The sequence below is a fragment of the Mycetomoellerius zeteki genome, unplaced genomic scaffold (assembly GCF_001594055.1).
Source record: "Mycetomoellerius zeteki isolate Tzet28-1 unplaced genomic scaffold, Tzet1.0 scaffold96, whole genome shotgun sequence".
Lineage (NCBI taxonomy): Eukaryota > Metazoa > Arthropoda > Insecta > Hymenoptera > Formicidae > Mycetomoellerius > Mycetomoellerius zeteki.
The window spans coordinates 1,060,993-1,076,962 of NW_017257999.1; the positions used below are offsets into that span (position 1 = coordinate 1,060,993).

The following is a 15,970-nucleotide window of genomic DNA, read 5'->3' on the forward strand; positions in this document are numbered from 1 at the left end:
TAGTCATTTTTATCATTTTTATGATAACTCGATGTACTAAAGAACCACCTTAAAACGTTATAATAATGCAAGAAAAATTTAAAAATTACATAAAAAAGGAAAAAAGATAATATTTATGACATTATTTATTAATATTAATCAAAGACCATGATATAAAGCAGAGCTGTCCAAGGTCGATGTTTTTTGGCTTGAAATCGAAATGTGTCGGTATTCACACCTATTACCGTTCCTACTCCTTAATTCATTGCTATTTTGTCGTAGCGTGTGACCCTCGGTCTCAGGTACGACACTAGTTTGAAATCATTAAAAACTTTTAACCTGTCTTTCACTATGTTTAAAAGTATTCTTCATCGTGCACTACGACAAAATAACAATGAAGTGAGGAGTAGGAACGGTAATGGGCGTGAGCACCGACACATTTCAATTTCAAGCCAAAAAACACCTTGGACAGCTCTAATATAATAACAAGGATATACTCATCTTATGGATGCGCAGTAGCATTCAGTCAGCTTACGTCACAATCGTGCAAATTCGGTTACTTTCGGAGTGCTCGGCTGACACAAAATCTGGCTGTCTCTTACCGTAGAGACACAAGTGTGAGTTGCAAACGAGTGCCTGTGGCGATTCATTGCCCATTCTTCAAAAATAAATTACATAAGAATCTTGAACAGAGCCGTTATATATATGTTTTTTCTTTGATTTGTGAAGAAAGTACAAAAAAATTTTCGGTTAATCACGTATTTTTCCAGGTAGGTAAGTGATGTGAATTGTTTTTTATGAAAAATATTAATTGTTATTAAAAAATATAAAATCGAGAGTGGCGAGAGTATAAAGCTACATAATTTGAACAATATCATTAATATCAACGTACATGTGCACTGCGTATTTCTTTACAAAGAAGTAACACATTATTTTTTCAAATTATACGTGATACGTATAATTTGTAGTATAAGTTATTTGAATTTAGCGACGAAAAATCATGTTTTAAAAATGAATCTTATTGTAAGATGTTGTAATTCAAAGCTGTAAGTTACGGTATTGAGTAAACGAATTTCGAATTTATCGCTTAATGATGACCCAGTCAGGGTACATTTTTGATTGGTTGTCTGGAATTATCATGCGTGTGAGCATACCCTCTTTATACTATGCCAAAGACTAAGTAAGTGAGAAGCGAGCGCTAAAGCTCTAGATATATCAAAGTAGCGCTTTTTATCTGAGCCGAAATGCCGACATCTTTCCTACTGGCTATTTTGGCCGCCATTTTCGATTTAGTTGTCTGTAGTCCAATAAGCGCTTAGTATTATTGATATATGATATGGTTAGTAAGTCGAAAATGGAGGACCTTTACGCTACTTTGGTTGGTTCTGTACTCCGAATGCGCGAATTTTAGGACACTCTGTGTACATATATATATATATATAACATATATATATATATCTCAAAATAGTATGTACCTAATTAATGAAAATAATTACATAACACATTTTGTGTCCAGCAATAATAAGATAGAACACATACCTAATAGATAAGAAATGAATGATATATTTGAGGAGCATTTGAGGAACTTTCAAAATGTGTTTTGTCCAAAATTTGTAATTTTCAGAAAACGAGAAAGAAAGAAACTCCGCACACAAAAAAATTACGCACTTTCTTTACAGAAAATAACAATATGTCAATCAGTAGGGTGAAATATTAAACAAAATTGCTAAATAATTACTAAAAATATTAAACAAATGCATTTTGTTTGTCTCTAGTTAAAAAACATAATGCACTTCGTTTTTTCAGCATATTAAATTAATGATAAAAAAATGCTTTCTGAATATCTCAGAATAGCTTATAATGAGTCTTTCAACACTGAACACTATCCATCTCTAACTAAAAAAATGAAATTTTGGACAAAATGCATTTTGGAATTCTGCTCTTCATTTATATCATAATGTATACATTTATGCGTATATAACGAACAGTACATATTAAAATGAGTATTATCAATACATCCAGCCCCAATGATCTTGACTTTGACATATGTTATCAAGAACATGACCCTGAAAGACCTTTAGATTTTATCATATATGTATAAGTTGTCGCTCGTTGTTTATTAAGAAGTATTAACAGTCAAAAAGTTTTACTTACAATTAGTTTAAATATAGCATTATTGGCATATTTGCATGCTACATACGTATCTATACGTTATCATGATCAGAATGTATGAAATATAAAATAGGCTAGTTTTTGCAACTTTGCTCCGTAAAAACTGTATTTGCGATTGAGTAATCAGTTAATTAAAAAGCTTGCCTAATCTAAACTCATGTAATTAGGGTTGAACTCGCTTCGTGTGAAAAGTTGTAAACTCACGTAGAACCTCGGTCCGTATAGATTTAGAATTTTCCATGCGAAAATAAATATTGTATTACTGTTCAAAGTATTACAGAGAATAATCAACTTTGATTTTTAATAACTTTTTAATAAACAACAAGCGACAGCTAAAACTTTCTGAAAATTATTAAATAAACGACAAGCAACATCTATAACTTTCTGAAAAATATGTCAAGATATTTAGGGTTATTGTCTCATGTTAATATGTACGTGATGAATAGCAAATATGTACATACTGAATAAATACATAATACATGTTTACCGAAAAATAAATAAATATTCAGACAGATTTATTCAAGCAGTTTACATTTAAAATAAGGAAGTTATATTGTATTGATTTTCAATGTTGGACAATTAGAAAAGGAAGGAAAGGAGTTATATATAGAATACCGTTTTGTTTTATTGAAATATATATTCATGTAGAGGTAGATATTCTATGTAGATGTGACAAAACAAAACTTTGGTATAAAGTTAGCCACAGAATACTAGTATTACCTATTATATTGTAAGTGAAAGTTCTTTAGGTAATTTATAAAAAATTAAAGAAGAGTAAAAAAAGATACGGTTATGGAATAAGAAAGGGGATATATGGATTATCAATTAGTATATAATATAACTTTAACGTCGGATACATATACACGTTTCGTTACTAAATTTAGTTTAATTCTATTATTTGAAAGCCACATTCAAGGCCTTCAAGCTAAAATAAAGTTACAGAATTTATATTAACATATCCTATTTATATTAACAACTCCTCAAAATAAGGTAAAAATATAACATCTGTAAAACTGTCAGTTGTGTAACCTAATCTTACCTGTAAAATTGAAATACAGCTTTTATGCAGTAAACGCTATCAGTGGCCACCATATTATATGGTCTATGGCTCAATTGCACCAACATTACTTTGACTTTAAGCAAAACTTAAAACGCTCTCTGTCTCATTTTAAAACGAAAGTGAGACAGAAACAGAGAGAGTTTTAAGTCTTGTTTAAAGTCAAAGTAACATTGGTGCAATCGGGCCTAAGCAGACTGTAAAAGAGTAATTTGAACGATCGCTCCTAGAATGCAACGCAAACTACAAGATATCATGATGCGATTTATCTATTCCAACCATCTTCTTTCTTGTACTGGCGCAAATGATAGGTGAATGTACAGCTTAGTGACTAACCGAAATTAGATGGGACAGTTCTAAATTTTAACTTTGACCACTCTCAAATTTTGTTTCAAATTAAGAACATAATTACTAATTATCTTTTTTTTAAGTGTGAAATAATAAGTGAAAATAATAAGTGTGAAATATAATTTTTAACTGTGAAAAATTTTATGATTTTTTATTTAAAAACTCAGATATTTATAAAATACATTCAGCAGAAAAATTCAATTTTAAAAAATAAAATATAATCTCGTAACTTAATGTAATTTTTGTTGTGTATGTAGTATAACATCACATCTCACACTGAGACAAAAAATATAGTAATGGTAACAAAATAAGAGAATTATTCACTGGCCGATTATCATTGGATTATTTTGTTAAAATAATAAAATATATAATAATATTTTTTTGTTACACATGAACAAAATTTTTTTATTTAACAATACAAATTTATTTGGTTACTTATATTTTGTAAATAACAATGTAAAATTTGGTTGCTATTAAAAAATAAGTATCTTTTAGTATTTTCAACAAAATAATCCACTATGATAGAGCGAGGATCATTTCATAGAGCTGTCAAAGATGACGTGTGTTCTCAAATTCAAATTCAGTTGTGTCAATTTTTGCCCTTGTGTTGTTTTTTTTTATGATCCTGCCAGCTTAAATATTAAATTAGCAGCGCCACTATTTTCTTGGAAATAACACATAATATAGAATTGTTTTTTAGTAGTACAAAATAGTATAAATGCAATCCTATTGATTTCTGATATTATTTTTCTTTTTTTCTTTTCTTTTGGATTGGTCTTACCAGCTTAATATTAAGTTATATAGCACAGCTATGATTTTTTTCGAAATGGCACACGGTACAAAATTACCATTAATGGTACAATTTAAGTATAAAATGAATACTAAAAATTCCGATAGGTCCGATTTAATTCTGCTGATTTGGTCCTGCTAGCTTTATAGAGCTGTATTATTTTTCTTCTTACAATTAGTCCTGTTGTTTGTGGTCGAGCATGGTGACTTCTCTTATATGCCTGTGGTGCGCACGCCGGTTGTACATAGTCGTATGGAACCTACAGTTTAATGTCTATTCCGAACGACGAATTGGTAGAGAAGTTTCTAGGGCAAGTATACTACTCAGTGGTTTACCATTGCCTTCCGAGAGGAGCTACGTTCGAAAATTTTCGGTTCTGCCGAGAATCGCATCCGGGATCTCTAATATACTAGTGCGTTCTCTGCTACGCCACGCTCGCGCTTATATTATAAATATTTTTTATAGTTATTTACAAATATAATAATATGATTTTGTTTATGTGTTTTGTTAATAATTATATGTTTAAAAAATATTTCTATTAAAAAATTTAATTAAGGAGTTAGTCACCTTGACGTACAATTACAATTGCGAGTCTCGATGACATGTCGAAAATATAGCGGTTGTGACTGAGCCAAATAAATAATAGATTACGATTATCGATACCGAAAGAGAACAAAATCTTCAAGACATCTTGGAAAGTTTGTGGATCGCATGAAGAATGCGAATCAATTAATTTTTTTATTCAGATGAAGATTAGCGATATTTAAGTGTTGATTTGATGGCCGTTTTTTTCAAAAGAAAATAAAGCGAGAGATTTCTCACGTTGAATTCTGAATTTTGAATAAGGTGAATTATCGGTTAGAATCTTTTTGAACTAAAATCTTTTTAATCATAAAAAGTTAAAACCGGTACAGAAGAGTTTTCAATCAACAATGTGTTGATGAATTATTAAACTACACTTATCGTGAATATTAATGAAATGTATAATAATAATATATACATAGAGAATTTTTCAATTATTATTAATTAATTATAATAAATAAATAAAAAATGCAGGATCTGAAGATATGATAGTGTCTCGGCGCTAACATAATTTTACAGCGAAAAATAATACAAACAGATGAGCATCACATACGGAAATTAATGAGTGGAATTAGCCGATTTCCATGAAAAGAAGCAACTTTTGTAAGAAACGTGCCTCCATCGCGAGTTAACAAATTTCTGATTGTCAATTTTTCGTGGGAACGTGCGCAGAATATCGTGGGCATACTTCCGTGTCCAGACGTGATTTTTTCGCGTTCTTTCAACCGTTTCCTTTCTTTCTTTTTGTTCGTTTCCGATTTCCGTTCCGCATCAAGACGTCGAAAACAATGAAGCGGAGATTGCCATGAGGCTTCGAAGAATGGACCCTTGGCACGTTAGTCCACCTATGCTCGCTCTTTCTGTTTTAAACAATTTCTTTCTGTATTGTACCATTGTTGGCGCTTGTATAATTTTATTATTTTTAAACATTTTAAAATATTCATACGACAGCGTTGTTTTTATTTCCTGATGTTAAATTTAAATGAGTTACATAAATTAGTGACTAAAATCTGAACAATATGCCCTCTTCTATATGTATATCGTAATTTATAATTCTATTATCATACGTTATTAACATATAATACAAAATAAACATAGTCTCAAAATAAAGTTAGGTCTTCTTTTAAGTATCATAATAGAGAGATAATATTGATTTTATAATGGAAACAATTTATTGACGAAATATATACATGAAGCTCATTTATCATCTCTTTTGAATAATTTGATATGTATTAAGAATTTTTTACACTAGACTACTCGCATGACTTATCAAGCACCGAGTGAAATCCTTTCCGGCTGTCTTCCGTCTGCGAGAAAAGGAGGACATCGAAGACACTGAAGCGGAAATTGCCACGACATGTCGAAGAACGAAGCGCTGGCACGTATCGGAGATTCGTTCCCAAATTATATCCGTCCCTGTGGCGTTCTCCTCCATCCCATTGCATTATCAGGACAATGCTTTATATTAGGAGATGTTATGCAGAATGTCCAACGAATGGATGCTTAATTAAGCGGAATTGTGTTATAAACAGAGCTTCTGCCTCATTATATATAATTTGAAGCGTTTTTACACATTTGAGAAGCTTGTCATCTAGAAACTATAAGTAAACCGGGAAGAAGTCAATAAATCCGTTCCGCGGTGCAACTCGAAATAACCGTGGGAACCATAGGATCCATTAGAAACGTATATAAGGAACGATGCCGTATTTTAGGAAATGAGATTTACAAAGATGCAGGGGAATGTCATCCATAAAGTGGAGCATACGAGAGATTCCGCTTGCAAAAGTCCACCGTTGGACGTTCAGAAGCGTTTTCGTGCCGTCGCACCGCGCAGTCACGTAGTTGTGGATTTCAACTGTATCCGGATGCAACGACGCATCTAGCAATATTAGATGAGACACCGTTGCACGGCAACGGTTGGAAATGAATGTTTCAAGCGAATATTCGTCGGATCGAAGACTTTACGAGATTTGAGAGTATATATAACAATTTAAATAATATAGGCATTTAAATAATACAACGCATATTATTGTAATTTAACTGATTTTTTCGATAAAAAAATTGTAAAAGAGCATTTGCGGAACTTTAGATTGTAATGATGAACTGAGTACAATGCACGAGGACAGAAAGACAATAAAAGACACTCACATAATCAAACTTGAAAAGATAATACATGAAAAATTCTTATATAAATGCACTATAAGAATTACAAAAAAAATATTAATAGAGTAAGAGCGCAGAATGAAAAACAGGGCATATACAATATCATTCTGTATATATTATTTTTAACAGTGCAATGCAAATAATGAAACATGCATGGGTAGGAAAGAAAAGAAAATTTACTAGAGAGCAAGTATTTAACAGATTTATTTTTAAAAAGTCGGTAAATTGATTTAAATACATCTAGAGAAATGTTTCTTTGAATCGAAGAAACTTTTCTCGGAATGTAAAAATTATAATATGATCACACAGCATCGTATTAATTATTTTTGCGAATGAAAGTTCAAGTCAAGGAAACCAATGCAATGCTGCTTCATAAATATTTAATAATTTATGCTAATTGAAGTTAAAAGGATGCCGATTAAAATAAAGAGTAAAAAATAGAAAGGAAATAAAAAACCGCAAAAACACGTAGTCCATTAATTCTTTTTTTCTATTGGCAATCGAACTAATAGCGTCTATAATTTAGATGGAAAGAAAATAACGAACCGACGTAAAAGAAAAATATATCTGTTACGTGATTCAATTGAAAATATGAGCAATCAATGAAGGAACAATATCTCTCGTTTCACGTGTACGTCACATCATGCATACGTTACTAACTTTTGATCTATTGAAAAATATTTTGAAACTTTTAAGTCTTTAACAAATTTATGTATATAGAATTTTCTCTTGGCAAAATTGTCGAGAGAGGTTATTTTCACAACTTCTCAATTTTCAATATGAAGTTTCTTAAGAAGTAAGCGACGACTGAAGTTTATGTTAAAATAAAGTCATACTAAAATTAATTTAACAATAAAGTTTCCTTATTTATTATTTACATTCTTGAAACCTATTTCACAAAAAACTTTATATTTAGATTCTTTCCGAAAATTTTTGATAAGGTAAACTTTCTCGAAAAAACTATTATATCTCCAAAGAAGTTTTCGCCTTATCAGAGAGGGTAGCCTGTATGTACAGTATAAATACATTACCATAAGTAATCTCTTTATATTCACGATCACAGTTTCTCTTATTCTATTTCTTTCAAATTACATTATTGGTAATTTTAACAAACTATTGATTATAGCGAGCAGTATTGATGTTCCGAATTGAGAAGACAGATAGAAGACATTTAACGAAAAAACGTGGGAAGCACAAATCATAACGCGATGCAGTAGCGAAGAGAAGTGTCTCGATTCGAATCGAACGTTGCTGCTCCGGCCACGTACCTAAAATGAGATTTTCGATGGACTAGAACGGAGGGGTGGATGAAGGTGATTCTGAATTAAATTTTTCGAAGCAACTGACAGGCTAGTTCGATGGGGAACTGGAAACTGTCTGGCACCCAAGTTTTACTAGTCTATCTCTCGAACGATAACAATAACTTTTTGCGTTACTACAACTATTGATTCAGTTTTTCTCTTTTCTTTTGTAGGACAATGACGACGAGAATCGCCAAGATGGCAGTCACTGCCAATCTTGTTTCTACGATATCGCAATCCTGCAATATCTGAAGAACTTGTAAAAATTTGTCTAACCAACCGTGGAACTGAACATGGTCTTTTACGTCGAATTCGTTTCGCTACCACTTGCAAAGGCATATCGATTCCGCAAATCTCCATTTTTTTCCTTCCGCTGATGCTCCTCTACTAATATAATACATTTTCCTTTTCTTTTTGTTTTGAAACAGTTAGTAACTTTCGTATTATTTCCTCTGGAATGAATGATTCTTGTTTTATTTTCTCATTATATTACATGTTTTATAAAGATTGTGTGACTCAGTAGTTCCATTGTTTGTTTCTCACTAAACAATTTTGCTATTTCTCTTTTCCACCATTTTGAATAAGATCTTTTGTGTCCGGAAAAGTGTCTTCTGAGGCGTTCGTGAACTTCATCGATTTTTTAACACGAGGCTCATTGAAAATGTCTCGAACTTTTGTCTCACCCACTTTTGCCTGTCAGTTTCTCGTTGCTAGTGCCCTTCGTCTACCCTATAGCTTCACGAAAGTTTGAAATTGCAACTCGTGAGCCATGCTTTATGCTGACCCAAGGGCGGAGGGCGAACTATAAAGTATTGCTTCGTGTAACATGGCGTATGCATCTTGAATGATCACGCCGTATGCCAGACGCAAAGAATGTCGACAATGCAGTGAAAAACTGGAAAGAACGGAAGCAAAGCAAACAAGAGGCTATGGACGGGCTGATTTAGCAGATATTCGAAAGAAATCGAAAATCAGATTTAGAAAGCAAGACATCGATTTTATTCACTTGCGGCTTTCAAGACTTGAGAGTACTAAATTTTAATTGCTTCCTATTAACCATTAATCGATATTAACCATTAATTGTACGCGTTATATACGTTTCTTTTGTTGTCTTAAAATTGCTTTTTTACGAAAATATTGCATGAGACTATTAAGACAACTGCGTACCCCACACATGTATCTTTATACCATAACTAACGCTTTCTCTTGCGGATTCATTAGTATGTAGAGCAACGTAAAAAAATGACAATTTCTTAGTTTTAATTCTTCAGAATTTGCACGTTTTGCACGCAGAGCATGGTCCTTTGTGCGTATAGTGAAAGGATATTTTATATCTTTTCTTCTTAGCTGAGCGATCGATAGGGTTCATGAATCTATCCAAACCTTTCGGTAAGGAGATAAATCTTCTCGATCTCCTCTCGATATTTCTTTCTTTCTTTGCTCCTTTTCTTTCCGTCTCTCTTTTTCCCTCTGTCCTCGTTGCGTGCCGATCGTTTCCTGTCTCACGAACGTGATCTATCGGCGGATCTCCGATGATACGAGTTTGCGCATGCAGACTGCGCCATAGGGACGAACTAGGACATCAAGATGCGATGGCACGTGATTATCCATATTTCAGCGTTTCTGTTCTGAAAATTTGACAATGCTCACTGTTTACGGTTAAATTTTAAGATCTTTTCTCATTCTCACGGGAATGAGATTTTTTTTTTATGCTTGTGATATTTTATGGTGCGTGTGGTTTTTCTTAATTTTATTTGATATGACGAAGTTTACTCGTTATCATGATAAATCTTTTCATTTTTCGCAAATATATAATTTTATATATCTATTTTTTATTCTCTTTAGTCTGCAATTAGATCGAAACCTTTATTACTTTTTGTCATATTTATTTTATTTATTTTTTTTTTAAATGTGTACATTATACTATTACATACGTAACATTATATTATTATCTATTATTTATTGTGTACTTACATGCATACTGATTTGATGACTGTGCGAATTTTAAGGTGATATAATTTCATATTCATAATTTCATAAGGATTAGCGTTGTAAGGCGAGTGTCGTGACGCATATTTTGTGTTTTTCCTTTGTTAATAAAAAAAAAATTGCACGATCGAAACGCGCGCCGGATTATTCATTACGAACATCAATTGAATTTTATTAATCGACCGTTGCGGCGGCAGAGGAAATGGCTTTCAGAGTTTTCTCGTTTACACGTTGGAAACTAAAGTATGCCACGTAGGTTGTGTCGTGGAGGCATTGTCATTGTCGCGCGCCGGTACCGACAGACACCAACGCCAACTGTCGTGTCGTTGGTTAACGAAGACAATGCCCAGGACGAAGTACAATGTGCAGCAACGATATAATAGCTCGTAAGGCACAAAAGCGGCGGATGCGAACCCACTCGTTTAAAACGCTTATGTCGATCCCCCGGCTCTCTACTTCGCTCGTTCTCGATTCGTTTCCTTTTGGAATGCGACTGATACATAGCATCCATGTATACGTCCTGATATGCAAGATATTTTCTTTGCTGTAGTCACAGGACGAGCAAAAAAGTTTGTAAAGTCGGACGTTATACGTAACTTTTATTATATTATATTATCTACGATACTTGTTTACGAAAGTGTGAAGGTACGACTATTCAATTGAGTTATCTACTAATCAACTGAGTTATCTACTATGACTAATTATGCTGTTAACAGCGACGATTATATTTTCTTTAATTCAAATATTTGCATTGCAATCGATAGCTAGACTTTGTGTGTTAAAATGCAATTTTCCAGTCTTTCTTTGATAATTATAATAAATTATAATATAGGACGAAGAAAAAAATTTAGACTTTTATTGTTTTATGTCGCGCAGTATTACACAACATCCTAATTAACTAGGAAGTTAACAGTTTCTTGATGACTATATGATTTCGGTTTATACTTGGGACATTCAGTGTTTGTGACGCTCACTCGAGCTGATCTTAGAAAGACCATAATTTTGATGAAGGTAGACGTAGACATGCGGGTTAGAGATGGAAGGTAAGAGCTGCAAGAAAATTAAAAATTTGATGAAGGCTTTGGAGGATTTCGTCAACTTTTGAATGTCCTCGATTTAAAAAGGTTAAGAAGGCATTGCCTTCTTCTTTTAGAAAGACTAGTGTCTGTTCCATTTTTTAAAGACAAGCTTTGAAAAATTTCTCTTTCATGTACATATTTGCAAAAAGCGACGTTGCAACCTATTATATATTGAACCAAGGGTTTGTAGGATATTAATACATGTATGCCATTCAACGTTAATAATTTTTTAAATATATGCAAAAAAAAACATTTATGTTATTTTAATTAGAGAGAACGAAAAAATTCTTTTAATATCTATTTATTTATTTTAAAAAAGATAATCATGTTCCCCCCCCCCGCTGATGTATATTTTATTATTTATTTCACTTAATTCTATATATACACACGCAAAATTATTTAATTCTATTTAATTCTATTTAATTCTATTTATTTTTTTTTTTATTTTTTTTCTACAATTTAAAACCTGCTTAGATAATTTATATTTTATATCAGAATTCAAGATATAAGAATTTTGTATATAATATTATATTTTGTATATAATATTATATTTTGTATATATAATATATTTTGTATATAATATATGCATTATGTACCTAATACAGAAAATATTTAAGTATTAAAATACAACACACACACATACACACACACACACACACACAAATTATAGATAATTATAAATTTTAATTATAAAATCGTACTTATAAAATTATAAATAGAGCAGAGACACTATAATAACTTTAAGAATGTAAATTTAACAATGAGATGGAGATGTTTTAATCAGCTTAAGAGAGTTTACAAAATTGTAATATATCATAGCTCATGAAATCATATGATGTATATGACAAAAAATAAAGATTGCAATGTGTCAGTGTGAGCCAGACACGTAATAACAAGAACGATTGAACAAAAAAAAAAAATATTTTTGTAATACAATGCATTCCATCATTTAGTTATTACAGATTACATTTTGCAAATTAATTAAGACATTGGTAAAATATGAAGATCTTGGATCAAGAAATATCATATAAAAATATTATATACAATATCATACAGACATCTGGATTTCAGAGATGCTCCACATAAAGAAAAAAATCTGAAATCTAGTCACAATGTAGGATTATTTATTTATACAATTTTACATTACACAAAAGGTTAATGAGATTCTGATAGGTTAATGAGATTCTTAAAGATTCTGATTCTTGAATAGAAATATGTGAATTTGTTTTTCTGCAGCATTAAAGACATACAACTTCGTTTGCACACAGCAATATAGCACACAGCGTATTGCACACACGACATAATTGCAATAATGTCGTATGCGCAATACACTGTGTGCAATAATGTCATGTGTGCAATGTGCTGTGTGCAATATTGTCCTGTGTGCAATACGCTGTGTGCAATATTGCTGTATGCAAACGAAGCTGTAGACAATCGTTTTGTAAGCAAACGGGATCCTCTCTTTACCTTAAACGATATAATGTGTTTTTTATGGTTGAGTTACACATTGCATTAAGGCCCGTTTTTACAATACATAGTTATCTAAAGATTAAAGGTTACCAACAGATTTATCAATGAAATTTATTCATGAATTTCTTGGTTACTTTTAATCTTTAGGTAACCATATATTGTGAAATCGGGCCTAAGAGTATATCGGACTATTACTGAATACGTGAGAGATTCATATTTATTCGCTATTTGCAATTTCCCCACTTTTGCCTGTCACGTTTTAATATATTCCTTTTTTTCTGTTTCAGGTAAGTAAATGATTATTCCTTGTTTGTTTCTTCGATGGAAAAAACCGACAATTCGAAATTATTTCGTAAACTTCTCACAATGATGACAATGTAAGTAACCATGTCACCTACTGCAAATGTGATTCCTCAATATAACATCGCATGACGAAATCTTGCTGGACGTGTTAAGGAAATTCATTTGTTTTTAAAGAGAATTAACTTTTTTACTTTTTATTAATATTTTATATTCTATTTATTTTGTTAATAATTTATTTTGTCTCAAAATAATGAAAAATTTCTTAATAGAAAAAAAATTTCTCTAGTAAAATTACATTCATGCCGGAATTACATTCGATTCTAAGTTCGAAGTCCATCGTTCGCTGTTTTAAATACTAGCACGGTGATTGTACACGTAGCAGAATCAGTCTAGCATTACGAACTTACAGAGGTAACCGTTGAAGCTTTATTAACAAATGACAAAATTAAACAGGATAAGTTAAATAAGTTAAATAAGGGATATTGATATAATATACAATTGTGATACTGATTTCTTTCACAATGGGTTTGGGAGAAATATATCATTATTTGTTCGAAGAATTATCGGGTGAGTAATATTCTATCTTTTTAAATTTATACTTTCTAGTATACGATATTAGAGAAATATGACACGAATTCTTGAAGAAAGATTTTTACATCATACTAGATATTAATATTTATTAAATTTTATATTAGCAATTTGGTATCGTTATAAAGTTTCCAAATAAAAATAAATGTCATATATTTGTGATATTTAATAAATATGCATGTGTGCGTGCGCGCGTATTTTAAAGTATAAATTAACTTCAAAAATGTCGAAAATGTAACTCTCTAAAACTGAATCAGTGACTTCACTGCACTTATAAAGTTATAATTGATGTAATCATCGGCGAATATTTACTGTTTTTCAGTAATAATATACTAATTTCTTTACTTATGGTTTCTATAGATCGAATCAGTTAGAAGTGTAGCACTGAAGTCAGTAATAATACATTGATTCGCTTTTAGAAGGTAGAAAGAAAATCTTTGGAAAAAATTTCGAAAATTTTCGTTGTCTATCCCATTTTGTTTCTATCGAAATAAAGCAGAATATGTTCTGTAAAAATACTTGTAAAATATAAACATTTAAACATGATACTTCCTTTGCTTTTGATAGAAATTTTTTATTTGCAAAAATTGTTGTTTGCATACAACTCTTATGCTAAAATAATTATTATAACATCGTATATTTGAAAGTACTAATACACTAAAGTTTTATTGAAGAAAGATGATTCAGATTATTTTTAGAAAATTATTACATTGTTTTAAAAATAATATTTTTGCAGTCGAACGAACTCGTGAATGGCCATTTATATCTTCGCCATATCCACTAATGCTAATTACTTTTGGATATATGTATTTTGTTCTTTATGCTGGTCCTCGTTTCATGAAAGATCGATCGCCATATGAGTTGAAAACCTTTATATTAATTTATGATGTGATTCAAATTCTGGCAAACTTATGGTTCGTCCAACAGCATCTATCTTATGGCTGGTTTTCAGAATTTACTATAATATGTACGACGTCTAATTCGAACTCTCCTAATGCGATTAAAGTACGTTTTTACAATATATTAATTATAAAGATTGTTCATAAGTTAATGCTTATATAAAAGATAATGTTAAGTGTAAATTTAATTTTTGACTCGTAATTATATAATTTTTTTAAAGAGAAGCAGAAAATGCACGTTTTAAAAAGTCATATTGATAGCCATTAGGCAGATTTTAATCAGCACAAAAAACAATAAATAAAAGTTTGTATTTATATTTGAATTTTATATATTAAATTTCGAAGAAAAATCAATATTTAATCAATAATTTTTATAGTTCTTTTATCATTGGCTATTATCGATATTTACAATGTTTTATATTTTAATGGTAATACTTTATACATTTTGTAAATAATAGTTATATTTCAGCTGTTTAATATAATATGGTGGCTAATTTTTCTGAAACTTTTCGATTACGTTGAAACGTGTATATTTGTATTAAGGAAGAAACAAAACCAAGTTTCTGGTTTACACGTGTATCATCATGTATCCAATCTGGTATTTCTCTGGTATTATTTGAAGTACATTTTGGATGAAAGGGCGACATTTCTTTCATTGTTTAATTGTAGCGTGCATGTAATCATGTACATATACTATTTTATCGCTGCATGGAGTCCGAAACTCCAACAAATGGTATCTTCTATTAAACCACTTGTAACTAAACTGCAGATGGTAGGTATAAATATAATAGTTTATAATTTAATCACACGTGCAATGTTATATTTTTTCTTTAAAATTTTAATTACTTCAATATACATTTTTCTATTTAAATAGTATAATGTATCATTTGTAGTATTCCGTTTTGTAAAATATTTTCTTTTGAAATTAGGTTCAATTTATCGTGATGATAGCGCTTCTACTGCAATTTTTAAATCCCAATTGCGAAACGCCACGAGGAATAGTACCTATTTTTATTGGAAATTTATTCGTATTTCTATACTTATTTTATGATTTTCATAAGAAAAGCTACACTAAATTACCTAAACAAAAAAATAATTAAGATAGACGGTTTTGTATTATTTAAATTAAGCAAATAATACTAATTATGCGTGCATGTTTATACATATAATTAATATTATTTGTTACATATATTAGGTAAATATATATAATAAATATATATATAAGATAAATATATATGTATAAAAGATAA

General features: G+C 30.7%; 1 protein-coding gene across 3 annotated transcripts; it reads left to right on the top strand.

The window, feature by feature from the left end:
* Positions 1-578: 578 nt before the first annotated feature.
* On the top strand, positions 579-15,831 carry LOC108730768 (elongation of very long chain fatty acids protein AAEL008004). Of its 3 annotated transcripts, none has more exons than XM_018460689.1 (6): positions 579-749; positions 13,218-13,307; positions 13,520-13,800; positions 14,558-14,826; positions 15,190-15,492; positions 15,650-15,831. In XM_018460689.1, exons 3-6 carry the CDS (start codon positions 13,755-13,757, stop codon positions 15,818-15,820), a joined length of 789 nt encoding a protein of 262 aa, XP_018316191.1. In that variant the 5' UTR covers positions 579-749; positions 13,218-13,307; positions 13,520-13,754; the 3' UTR covers positions 15,821-15,831. The 3 variants fall into 3 exon arrangements, with proteins under 3 accessions (XP_018316191.1, XP_018316192.1, XP_018316194.1); XM_018460690.1 differs by lacking the exon at positions 579-749 and adding an exon at positions 12,773-12,901; XM_018460692.1 differs by lacking the exon at positions 579-749 and having other exon boundaries at positions 13,242-13,307; positions 13,643-13,800.
* The last annotated feature ends 139 nt before the right edge of the window (positions 15,832-15,970 follow it).

Bases quoted from the DNA above. Each gene is read 5' to 3' on its own strand.
- LOC108730768 (XM_018460689.1), top strand. From the start codon at position 13,755: ATGGGTTTGGGAGAAATATATCATTATTTGTTCGAAGAATTATCGG. The intron at 14,827-15,189 runs GTACGTTTTTAC...GTTATATTTCAG, and splicing joins ACTCTCCTAATGCGATTAAA to CTGTTTAATATAATATGGTG. The intron at 15,493-15,649 runs GTAGGTATAAAT...TTTTGAAATTAG, and splicing joins TTGTAACTAAACTGCAGATG to GTTCAATTTATCGTGATGAT.